This window comes from Astyanax mexicanus, chromosome 7 (genome assembly GCF_023375975.1).
Source record: "Astyanax mexicanus isolate ESR-SI-001 chromosome 7, AstMex3_surface, whole genome shotgun sequence".
NCBI classification, from domain to species: domain Eukaryota; kingdom Metazoa; phylum Chordata; class Actinopteri; order Characiformes; family Acestrorhamphidae; genus Astyanax; species Astyanax mexicanus.
In genome coordinates, this window is record NC_064414.1 from 39,471,453 (window position 1) to 39,484,818 (window position 13,366).

The 13,366-nt window shown below is 37.4% G+C and overlaps 1 protein-coding gene across 1 annotated transcript in view; it reads right to left on the bottom strand.

The window, feature by feature from the left end:
• LOC103046448 (serine/threonine-protein kinase 32C) overlaps positions 1 to 13,366 on the bottom strand; it is a 119,985-nt gene that overhangs the window by 4,787 nt on the left and 101,832 nt on the right. The window contains exons 7-11 of the mRNA XM_015605671.3: positions 11,421 to 11,524; positions 10,274 to 10,390; positions 3,190 to 3,315; positions 2,818 to 2,946; positions 430 to 497 (exon numbers count right to left, since the gene is read on the bottom strand). Coding sequence (XP_015461157.3) covers positions 430 to 497; positions 2,818 to 2,946; positions 3,190 to 3,315; positions 10,274 to 10,390; positions 11,421 to 11,524 — 544 coding nt within the window. The remainder of the gene's footprint in view (positions 1 to 429; positions 498 to 2,817; positions 2,947 to 3,189; positions 3,316 to 10,273; positions 10,391 to 11,420; positions 11,525 to 13,366) is intronic.

A 13,366-nucleotide genomic window follows, 5' to 3' on the forward strand; every position in this document is an offset into this window, starting at 1 on the left:
AGTCTTGTTCAAGGGTCCTTATGCTGAGTTCACACTACACAAATTCAGGCCAAATTTTCCAGGCACTGTCTGTTTTTGGAAATGGCTGACAGAGGCCTTGGATAAGGTTTGTGCTGTGGACCAGTGATGTAGTGTTCAAATCACAAACACTTAACAGTCCTGATTACAAGACAACAGTACAATGATTTGACTACTTTAAAAGTCATATAATGTGAACTTGGCGTTAATGGTATAGCTTTATGTGTTTGGCCCAGCCAAATAACCAAACTCTAGTGTGGTACATAAAAGATGGCATTATTATTATTATTGCTATCAGTTTACCTATTTGCTTCTCAAAGTTAGAATATGATCATGCAGCTCACAGTGAAAAGCTTTGTATCTGGTCTGAAAGGGTTAATATGTACACAGTGTTTCTCAGTGTTTGCTCACTTTTCTCTGTTGAAGATCATGAACTCTTGCTGTACGACTTCAAGGCACTCCTGTAGATAGTCGTTCTCCTGCAAAAAGCACAGAAAATGTCGTAGGTCGTACAGTATATACACCATATACACCGCCCAAAACCAATCAGCACTTCCCAGTTTACAGAAACTCTCTCTCTCTCTGCCCCTGTGTTTGGCCCGCTTTGGTTCAGACTGGACACTGTTATTGTGGTTGGCTTGCCTTCGCTCGTATTGGATGCTCCGGGCGGCCCAAAAATAGTGCCTCATATTTCCAAAAGCGCTGGAGGGCTTGACAACAGTACTGAAAGCTTCATAATTTAATCATCCAGGTAATAAAGGAGGAGGAAGCTCTAGCTCCCGAGGCTGAGGAGCCTCTTGTTAGTGAAGCTAGAACTCCTGTACTCCTGCATTAGCTCATGAATCAGGGACAACATTGGAAAAGACTACATTTAATAACACATATCTGCATAAGCAGCCAGCAGAGCAGAAAGCTTTGTAATCTAGGTTTGTCTGAAAAAAAAAAAAAACACACAGGGTTAAAAGTTTAAAAGCAGTCCAATTTAAACTCAAAAGTTCTCCTATCTTAAAAAAAAACATATTTTAGTTTTCCATCTGAGTTGTTTGAGTTGAGCTGATTGAAATTTTTATTAAACGAGCTACAGCTAAATTAGTAGAAATCATTTGCAGGATTTGTTGCATGTATCCTGCAGTCTTACTCACAAGAGAACACCTCATAATGTATATAGGTGACATCCTACAGCCATCCCCTGAGGTAACACTTGATCAGTTGCTTTACTGTTATTTCATGGTGTTAGCATGTCACTGTAATTCTAAATCTCAGCACGGGCTCAGCACTCTACTGTCAAAAAAGTCCTTAACTAAAGATGCAAATAAATAGCTAAGAAGTTGTGGGATATAATAAAAAAGTAATTTTAGCTGAAGCACATTTACAATGCTGTTTTTTGCAACACATTAAAATACAGATGTGAAAATGTTAGTTAGGAGAATGTTTGACAAAACGAAGTAACACAAACTAAAATCTGCTTTTAAAGTTTATACAGTGAAAGTACACTCAGGGTAAGTGAACCTGCACGTCTTTGCTCAAGGACAGAACAATAAAACTGAAAAAGAAAAATACTTTCTCAGACAGGAGAAAAACATAAATAATGAATGAATACATGTCATTTTCTGCCTTCAAACTGGGATAGAGGATGTGAGACTGCAGAGCAATGCTTCTAGTGCAATAAATCTGAAAAACTCAGTTATGTGCAAGAGAATATATCTGTAGAGTAATGAGACTGGAATCTAGTATTAATACAATAATCACAAATCCTTGTGGTCACACACTTTATTCAAGTTGGGGTCAAACTTGGTGCCGTAATTATTTTGCATTAAAAAAATAATAACATTACAGCTCTAATTACAGCTCTAATTTCAAAAGTGCATTGCATTAATGTTAAAGTTTTTTTGGATTTAGGGCAATTGAGAATGGGTAATTGCTCTGAGCATGTGGAGGAATCATTGTAAACATGGCAGGTGTGATGTGGTCTCCTTTCAGAGCGGATGAATCCGAGTTTCCCCTTCTGAAGTCTCCATTGCTCTTCCAGCTGCTCACGTTCAGTAAAACCGAGCCAGATCCTCTTTCAGAGGCTGTAAATGTGACGTAAGTACGTAAAGACGCGTGACGTGGCCAGGAGAACTCTTGCAAATGTGACCCAATACTCCAGTTTTGGGTTACCATTAAACACAGTATTTTATCCCTTCTCCATTCAGAAATGCTTCTGCTTTTAGTTTAGAAAATAAAAAATACGGAATGCCACTTTAAATAAATTCATTGTCCATTTTCAAATGGATTTTATTAATACATTTACATTTCATTTGGGATCAAATATGATTCCTCTACCCACATGGAAAATAGATATATCATCACTGTCCATGAAAAAACAAGTAACTCTATTTTTGTAGATTTTTAGTTTACTACAAAATTTGAACTCACAAACTGTCCCTTACACTGTGCAAAAATTTCTGGACCAAAAGAAACACTTCAAAATGACCTGAAATAAACTCTTTTTACATGAACTTCTATTGAATGTTTAGAAGGTTTTTTCTCTCTCTACTTGTTTTTCATTGGACAGCGATGATATGGGAATGTATTTCTTTATGAGTGAAATTCATTTCAAATATACAATATTTTAAACTTTTTTTGCTATTATCATTATTTTTCTATGTAGGCTTATTCTATATCATTGCTCAGAACATTGCTCAGAGTGTGTGGTGCTTTTTCCTTTAGTTAGTTTGAATATGACACTCAGGTACTTGAGGTTAGAAGAACATATACAACATAGAGAAGAAAAGCTCAGAGGTGAAGCTAACTCACAGACTGGGAATCCTTGCTGTTGTCTCTGGATCTGTTCTTGGCTAGACGCTTTTTCTTCTTATGCAACGGGCGAGATTCTAAAATCATCTCTTCCAGCTCAAAGGTAGGGTCACAATGCAGACGGCCTTTCTGTTTCCACCCACACACACAACAAACACACAGCAAACACACAGCAAACAATGCTGAACAATAAGGAACACACTCAGCTGTTCTGTAACCATTAATCCATAACCCATGAAGAATGGGTACACATGATGTGGCATTTATCTTCGTGTGTTCTTTTACTAATCTGTGCAAGCACAGCATGTATCTTGTTTACACTGAGTGTGTATGTGTATGTGTAATGTGCTGATGTGTTTAATCGGCTCCTACATTGGGAACAAATCCAGCCTCCGTCTTTTTCTCGTAGACGGCGTCCCAGTTGACATCTGAGAGGTAGGGGGCTGTCTGCATGTGAGCCAGACTGCTGAAGCGGTGCTCTGGGTTTACTGTCAGCAGCTGAAAAACAAACACACAAGCTTCTATTCACTCCACTTCTCTGTTTCATGCTGCTCCTACTCATACATAAACAGATTCACACTGATGCATAGCCCACATGTATATATGTACATATGAAAATACAGATAGCACATGTTTAGACCTTGTTGTAATAAAACATGAAGCATTTATATTCATGAGATACAAACCAGGTCCTAGATTTGTTTAGCTTATGTCAAAAAATGTATTTAATAAATATGTGTGGTTGGTGTGGTGCAGTAGACTACAACACTGCATGCCAGTGAGCTACTACAGCATATGGGAGACTGGGGTTAAATTCCCAATCTGGGTGAATTTATTGCTCTATACCAATAAGAGTCCATGGGCAAGACTCCTAACAGTACATTGGGACCCCTCTATAATAGAAATAAACTTGTAAGCCGCTCTGGATAAGATCATCAGCGGAATGCTGTAAATGTAACTGTACCATATTACATTTTTGGTCATACTTTGGAAAAATACTTTTGATGAATACATTTGTAAAATACATTTAAAATTAATTTGTATAATACACATAAACATACATTTTACCCATTTCCATACAGTACCTTTCAAAAGTTAGACACACCTTTAATTCAGTTGTTTTCATTATTTAAGTTTCTGCATTATAGATTAATACTACAGTATGAAGTAAAGCATTTTTATTTTATTTTATTTAGGAAACAAAAAAGTGCTAAACAAACCGATATGTTTTATTATGTTTTATTATTTTAATTATTTAAAGTGGCACCTCTTGCTTAGATGGCAGATTTGGCTGCATTTTCTCAGCCAGCTTAATAAGATAGAACCACCTGGAATTCAGGCTTTCAGTTAACAGCTGTGCTGAATTTGTCAAGAGTTAATTACTTAAATTTCTTGCCCTTTTAATGTTAGTTTGATAGCATCAGTTTTGAAGTTGTGAAGAGGCAGATTTACAGGTATACAGTGGCAAAAACTACTCAGCTAAATAAAGAAAAATAGAAAAAGAAATGAAGGTCAGTCAATCTGAAAAAAAAAGAAGATTAAAAGTATGTTCATGTGCAGTTGCTAAGACTTTATGGTGAAACTGGTTCTCATCAGAAATGCTTCAGTAGAGGAAGAACACGAGTTACCTCTGTTGTACAGGATAAGTTCATCAGAGTTACCAGCCTCAGAACCTGCAAGTTAACAGCTCCCCAGATAAGAGCAATTTGAGTATTTTGGTTTGTTTAACACTTTAAGTTAATACATGATTCCTTATGTGTTCCTTTATAGTCTTAATGAAATGTGTCCTAACTTTTGACTGATATTGTATTTGGGAAAATATGTTTTTGCAATATGTTTTTGTACTATCCTCCCGTATAAGTGCATGCTGATGGCTTAAGCCAAAGTCACTAAATCCATTTCCCCACACTTCTTATCAGGAAATACACCATCATCACAGCAAACTGTTTTGAATGCCGTTTATGAGAGGTCTATGAATAGCAAGTGTACACTTCATACAGGGGGTAAAACATGCAAACATGCAAATAATTCTTGTTTATGGATGAGCAGACATGAAGAGCATCCTCTTCTGCTGCATGCAGGTAATGCAATTTGAGTTTGCTGTTAATCATGGTATTAGTGCAGCTCTTTAATTGTGTTTTTTGTGAAAACTTGTATCGCATTAACAATTTAAAAAAATCGGACCTCCCTATTAGGTAGAAATACAGTATAAAGTACACACACATATACGCATAAACATACACTCCTCATCTATTCGAGCCAAATTCAGAAAATATTCAGTGAAAACTGCACAAAGCTACACATGACGTGAAATTTAAATTTAGTTCATGCTATTTTTCAGGGCCACTGGTTAGATTACCTGTGTTTACAGGCCTGTCCTTGGACTGCACCTCTATTTGTGCATGGTTTCTTTTTCTAGTATATAAATTGCTTTGTAAATACAACACACAGAAATGTTGCAAAGCTCTTTCTTTTCTTTCCAATGATCCTATCCTTGTATTCTTTGTATTCTTAAGTAGATGAACCAGCATTCCTTTAACCTCTATTTCACCCTGCTACCACACAATTAGACTGCATTAGAAGTGTTTTATGCGGTATGCTGTTGCACACTGTGATGTACTGCTTGTATAATGGTCTATAAGTCTGTGCCAAGATGTATGTATGTGCATGAGGTGCAGATTTAAGTGGATTGTGAACTCAGGTGGGTTGTGTGCGGGCACAGATATGCTGCACCTGCTTCAATGCAGACAATATGACATCACAGCACAAATTGCTGCACATTTTCCATCTGTGGAGGCCTAGAGCTCCGTCTCTTAGGCATTCCACCAAAACAACCCCATCCTTTTACCTTCAAACAGCAGCTGCTTATATAATTCTGCATCTTTCCATCCGAATGTCAGATATACCGAGGAGAATACATACCATCCTGTAGAGGGTTGGAGACAGGTGTTGTGTGGTTAGTGGAGCTGCAGCACCATTGGCTTATATAAATGCCAGGTGGAGCCTGAACATGCAAAGCATTTCTAACAAAATCTTTGTGAATTTAAATTAATTTGATAAACCTCACTAATAGGAAGCTGAAGACACCTACACTCACTCCCCTTAGTGTGAACAGATTATTAAGAAATTTAATAGGCTAACTAGCAGACGTGTGTACTCAATTCCCCAGCTCAAGTCGCAAATTTGATTACTCGCAATTAACTTAATTGACTTAATAAAATAAAATAAAAAACTTGCAACTCAACTTTGACTTTACTTTCTGCCTTAAAACTCGAAAATACTTGACAAGTCTATTATTTAGCACAATTTATAGAATAGAATCACATAACTGAATAATTTTGCATTGATTGCATGATGCTATATAACTGTAAATAAATTAAATTAATATTAAATACTGAAATGGCCCTGCATTTGGTGATTTGACTAGGACTTTGACTTGCATGATTTGTCTTGGTATTCAACTACACATACAGATGATTACTGTCAAACCTTAGCCTGTGTCTGTATTTTTTCCTCTTTTGGTTCCATGAGCTCCTGTCCTCTGTTTTCCTGCCTCTTTAAGAACATGCCCTTGTCTGTGCCTGTGTACAAATACCCCTTGTGTTCCTTTCTTCGTGGTTGTGCTTATGGTTTAACTGTGTCTTGGTCTACCCTGCTTTATGGTGTGATTTCTGTTAGTTTTAGCCTCAGTGGTGATTGAAATTTGTAAAACCTTTAGAATGGTCTCTGTTTCTGCATAAATGCTTTAGTAAAATAATAGTCTTTTAAATATTAAGCAGATCAGGAATATAATCTTGGCCCAGACTAGACTAGTAGCACCACTTCACAAATTTATTCTGCTGCTCAATGGACGCAAGTAAAGTGATTTTATAATTCGATAAATGTGCTCTGCTCTCTTGGTTCTGGTTAAAACTCTTGCAGCAGTGTTTTATATCAGCTGGAGCTTTTTAATGTTCTCTTTGGGCAATTTAGTTAAAACAGCATTACAGTGATCAAACCTGCTGCAGGTAACAGCCGGCATGAACCTTTGATTCTGTTTGGTTTTAGATGATAAAAGGCTGTTTTGGTCACTGTTTTGATCTGACCGGTGAGGGTGAATAGAGAGATTTCAGATTGGGTCTTTAGTGTTCAGAGCCCTGGGCTAAAGTGTGCAGTCATAGTAAGTTGTTTCTCTCTGTTGACAAGTACAATCATTTATATTTTGTACTTATTTAATGGGTAAAAAACAAAGCTAATTCCAACAAATCTATAGAGCCATAATCATCCAGTCAGGGAATTGTATATGTCTGTGTCAACTGCATAATTATAATAAGCAATTGTGTTGTATTGGAGGACCTGGTCTAACAGGAGAATATATAAATTGAACTAATGTGGCCCAAAAATTGATCCTTGGAGGATTTTGCATGAAAACTAATGATTGGAAAGAAGCTGCAGCCTTCTAATTAAGACATAATCCAATTTAGGACTGCTCCAGATTGTCCTACGCATTTTTCCAGCCTGACTAGGTGTATTCTGTATCACACAGGGATGAGAAATATAGCAATGTGTTATTATAGCTTGTTATAAAATACATCACAATACACTTCTGAGCATAATGTGGATATCAGCACTTAATGGATTAAGGTCATGACAATACATTGTCATTGTCAATATTATTTCACTATGCAAAAAGTGCATTGTTGAGGTGTGAAATGCATTATTTATTATATACAATGTGATTGCTTTGTTGAAATACCAAAGGTTGCAAAAAAGTGCACTAATCAACAATCATTTTCAATATGTTAATGTCATCCCCTACACTTCTCCAACCCTAGACTATGTTTAAAATATTGCATAAGTATTGAACTATGAACCCTGTATTGCAAATCGCATTTTTTATTATTGTTATTTAAATGTATTTAATTGAACTATTGTTGTTTAGGTGCATGTCTAATAAATAAATCAGGCTTTGGCAGATACCAGAAGAATGCAACCTATTGCACTGGATTGTGTACTGTTGAGTAAAGGTTTGGAGGAGGAGGGATAATAAATAATCTGGGATGTTATTTAGGGTTTGGGCTCTGCACCTTAGCTCTAGTAAAGGATCAAATTCAAGATGCAATCATTTTGCGAAGGTCTGTTTGCTCTGTGACTATATTCCATAAATAAATCCCTGTGCACAAAGCAAGGTACCATATTTTTCGCACTATAAGGCGTACTTAAAATCCTTAGATTTGCCAAAAATCTTTTAATCCAGTGCACCTTATGTATGAATTTTACCGCTCAGGTTGTAAGGAGCAGTAAAGCCACTCTGCTGACGTACAGCATTAAAAAGGAGTTTTCAGTTTAGTTTCTCCAGCACCGAGACTGAAGCAGTATTAGCATTAGCCGCTAACCACGCTAAGCGCTAGAGGTGAGTATATCAGACTGTAGTGTGCGTGTTTATCCTGTTAAAACAAGCTATATGGGACAAACCGCTAGCTAAAATTGCCCTGGATTACCAGAACACTCAGGGTTCTTCAGTGTAGCGCTGTTAGGCAGTATTAGCCGCTACACCAGCTAGCTCAAGCAGCAAGTTGCTAATGATAATTCTGTTCTAGTTGAAATCTGGAAATCTAAACTTACTGTAAATAAACGGAAGCGCTTTACTCACCCAAATAAACAGTTTTCAGAAAAGAAATCTGTGTAGATTAACATCCAGTGCTCGTTTGACTTTTTTTTTAAGAGTTACAGTTTTGTTTACTAATGCTGAATAATGTGCAACTTACATATGAAAATCAACCAGACGTTGATTGATAGTGCGCCTTAATCTGGCCGCCTTATAGTGCGAAAAATACAGTATATAAAAATGTGTCTGGAGTTTAGTGTGAGGAAACTCCTGTCCTCCTTTCTATGGTTCTATGGTCTTACAATTAATGACAAATGCTTTTTGGAATGTGTCCAACAAGCTAACAGAGGTGTTCACCCAGGTAAAATCTGCAGCATATACAGTAGAGCTTGGTTATAAACCTCATCCTATAAATGGATTTAGAGCTTCTCTCTCAGGATTACAAGACTTGCTTTGGTATGCAAATACCAAAACTCACTTCTTGCCACTCCACAGCCATTAAATCCAATCTGTCTACAGTCATTTGTCCATAGGGGGCACTGTCGAGCTGGTATTAGTGAGGCATCAGTTTTCAGGGCCAATTAGTTTTAAATAAGTGCAATGGAGTGATGAAGCTCAGAGATAACATGGGCTCATCTGTCTGGGGAGTGATTATAAAAAGTTATTCTGTTATTAAGAGTCTGATAGACTTATAAAAGGATGACAGCTGTCCGGGCTTATCGAGAGACTGTGTCACATGCCAACGATTTGGAGACAGGATCCCCTGCTCGTCTGTTGGGATGTTCTCGGTTGTCAGGGAAACCATATCTGTGGAATTTTTGGCCACGGCGGTGTGGTATTATCTGCTGACGACTGGGTCTGTCTCCGCCGAGTCCAGACAGCAGTAATCGATCTGAGCACGCACGGACGAAACAAATGAACGTCCCAGTCGAGTGTCAGGACGGACCCGGTCAAGGAATACAAGGGTGTGGCTTAGATTTCAGTGGTGTATGGATTTGCGTGTGTGAGTTTGTGTGGGCGGGTGAGAGAAAGAGAGAGAGACAGAGAGATACTGCTAGTATACACCTTGCCCTTATTACTGACCTCTTCAGCTCAATCGACATCTTCTCTGTACATCTGACCTCTTCTATGATGACCTCGTCTCCTTTCTCACTCATTATTTTTCTCTGTCTGTTCTTTATCTCTTTTTTTCTTCTCATCCATTCACTCGCTATCCTCCATGAACTCCTATTCTCTGTAGGTTTCTGCTCACAGTTGGCCTTAACGGTGCCTTTTGCCCTTTCGAAGTCTGGCCACATTCCACTTATTCCCCTCCAATTATATATCAGTCTTCCATCCCTCCATTCCCTCTCCTTCTCTCTCTCTCACTGCCTGACTCCTACATTCCCTCATTACATCCCTCCTTCGTTCTCTCTCTCTCTCTCTCTCTCTCTCTCTCTCTCTCTCTCTGAGAGTTTCAAACCCACTCGTTGTGTTCTACGCCCTCCACTCAGTTCTCATTCTCCTCCTCCTCCTTCCTCAGCTCTAATTATTTTCCTCTTTTTCCTTTTCCTCTCCACTCTTAGATGTTCCTGCTCCCCTTCTTCTTTTTCTCGTTTTTATTCCCTTTATTCTTTTATACAGCCTCATTCTCTTCATATTTGGCCTAATAATCTGTGTGAATTTTCTCCACTTTTACTTTTTGATGCTTTTTATTCTATATGCACACATCCTTAAGTCCCAAACATGTACTACCATACCTTAAGTCTCAAATAATTGCTATATAAGTCCCTGTCTCTTTCCTTCCCTCTTTCTTCTTTCTTCCTTTCCTCCCCCATTCACAGACACATGGAGCACAGATTTCTTTCATTCTTTCTCTCTTTCACTCACCTTGCGCAGCAGGGAGACGAGGTCTTTATGCCAGGAGGAGCAGTACTGCACACTGACTGTGCTGAAAAGCTGCAGCAGAGACTCCACTGAGTTACTGGCATGGATGTCATATGGCCTCTAAAAAGGATAGAGAGAGTAAGAGAGATAGAAAGAGAAAGAAAAAAATCACCTTACTGTTGGAGAAATTACACAAACAGCACAATGGAATACAGTTTCCCTGGCCTATTATCAATGCTATCTGACACATTCAGTGAGAGTTTGAATGCACTGTAAACAATCATACTCCTTTCCATAAATACAAAAATACAACACTTACGTAACAGACTGCATGTAAATGTATGTATAGTTTAATCACAACTTTATTCACAAATGTTTTGTTTTGTTTAGGACTTGTTCTCCTTCTTAAGACCTAATCAAGTAATAGTGTATATTTAAATGTAAATAATAACAAAAAATAAGTTAGATTTAGATTAGTGGTGTCAGTTGCTTTAAAACAATAGCAAAATATTTTGTGATTAATCAAGGTTGATTGTATTTTTGAGAGGGAGACAATAACAAATACTGAAGCCTGATATGCCTTGCAAACAGACTAGAGCCGTTTTTACTACAGAGACAGACAGACAGAGGGAAAGAGAGAAGAACAACAGAGGGGTAGATAGTGTTAGATGAGATTTAATCCATATTTTAGCATAAATACACAGTACTCTACATACTCTCTGAACTTGATAGTAGCATCACTGTGTTAACATCCCTTAATAAAACCCTGAATACATCATCAGACTGTAAACTTGTTAATGTGATTTTTTTTTTTACATTTGACCAAATTAATAACATGCAGTAAAGCATTGACAGCACTAATAATATATAATATATCAATAATATATTGATATTACCACTAATCATATTAACTGTTCTATAATTTTGTGCATTTTTTTAAAATGAAAACTGATTCCCAGTTAAGCTATTTGAATTTAACCAAACTGAACAAAAAGAGCAAAAGCAAGATAGTGGGAAAGAGAAAAAAATTAAGAAAAGAGTCATTAAAAGATCAAACATATCTCCCCGCAATATAATGTGAATAAAATGGGTGTAATAGGTCCATATATCTCCAGTGACATGACCTCACTGAATGCAAGCAAACACTCACCCAACCACGCAGGACCTCAAAAATAGTCACCCCAAGTGACCACCAGTCTACTTCAAATGCATAGCCAGTGCCCCCACTCACAAACGACTGGAAAATCTCAGGAGCTGTGAAGGACAAAAGTACAAAGTCTCAGTAAAACAGAAACTATAAATGTTTCATTTCACCCTGCATATAATAGTTAATACACTGTAAAACCAGACTTTACTTAATACCAGACACTAATCCAATCCAAACGTACACACACGTCAAGCCAGATATTTCCTGTGCGGCTCCTGCAAAGCCTCCATCCGACACACTTGACTGAGAGACGAATTTATATTCTGGAAGATTTGTAGGGAATGCCCTACAAAACTTGAATATTGAGTTGAATTCATGAAGAATGTGTCTCTTGGTAACAAAATATCTGTGAGAAAGCTGGCGGAAGCATAAAAAATTCCTAAATCAAGTGTGGAAATGTACTGAAGCAGTGAAAAGAGAGAAGAAGTGTCTCTTCAGAGAAAAATCTAATAAGAAAAATAATCTAATAAGCCTGACTGAGCTTCAGTTATGCAAACTGACCAAGTGTCAGCCAAGCAGAAATCAACAAAACAGAATACTAAACTGAATGAATACAAATTGCTGTTTTTCACACTAAAGCCCATTTTTTAATAATCAATGTATTTCTGAATGTAATTTAAATTCCACAACAGTAAGCTACTTGGATTTGCCAAAAGTCATGGGATAACAGTATGTCAATTCATTGAGAGTTGTTACCTAAGGGAATGTAATGAGGTATTATCTAGTTTGAGTAAAGGCTGATAGTGGCTGCCAGATGTATTGGACATTCCATTTTCCTAAGTTTTCAAAGTGTCGGCATTTAATCTCCCACCATACATACTGTACAGACAGCACCGTAGGTGGTAATGACCATGACATCTGGCTCAAATTGTCTTGTCTGTGTGAACAGACAAGCAATTCTGGCAGAAATCACATCCACATTAAATGCAGGAGCCCCCACACACATATTCCACACACAGGTCAGTGCAATATTTTTAGCTTCAATGGAACATGAAAAAAAAGGCATAGGAAACAATGCTATTCCCATGTCTCATGACATTTGGCATATTGTGAACAAAACAGAAAGATACTTCACAAATCCATAACTAAACTATGCAAAAATAAAGAACTTTGCCTGTGTGTTGCAACATGTTTCTGACGCATCCAGAGTGAAGTAACAGGTGTCACTGAAGGTCTCCTTTGTACTGCATTAAGCAGGTATGGTAGGCAAATTTCTTTACCTACCTATCTTAAGTTTTTTGCTTAATAGAGATGAATATCAGTTTGAATACTAAGCTGGTTGTTAATGTTCTAATGCACAGAGATAATAAATAAACGCAATTATTTCCTGTACATGTGTTTTCTGGGTGGTTATATTTCAGAATAGTGTGTAGAATTACTACTGGTATAATTTCAAGAGGCAAAAATAGAACAGAACAACCTAGTCAACACAAGCTAATTCCAGTTTTTAACCCTCTGGGGCTGCCGAATGCGACGGTGCATTAAATTGTATGCTTCTGTGACTATCTGCAATTATACAGCACAGAAATATGGTTCAAACCTAATCTGAATCTGTAGAGTCTGCCCTTTTAAATGCATTTTAATATGAGATCATCCGTGACTCACATCCGGAGTTACAAGGCTATGGAATTCAACAGTTAGACATGGTTTGAGGAAGAAGCTGAGGGTCTCAAATGCACTGTATTATCGCAAAAATATGAACAGACACATTGATTTTAAGGTATAAACATGTTCATGATTTGTTTTTTTGCGTACAGTACAGGCCAATAAAAAGAATGGGTTCATTAACTTAATCGACGTAATGTAAAGATCTTGTGATACTGTGATATATGTGGAAAACATTCAGGCATTACATTTCATCAATACCACCCAGCACTAATCTGTGCAGA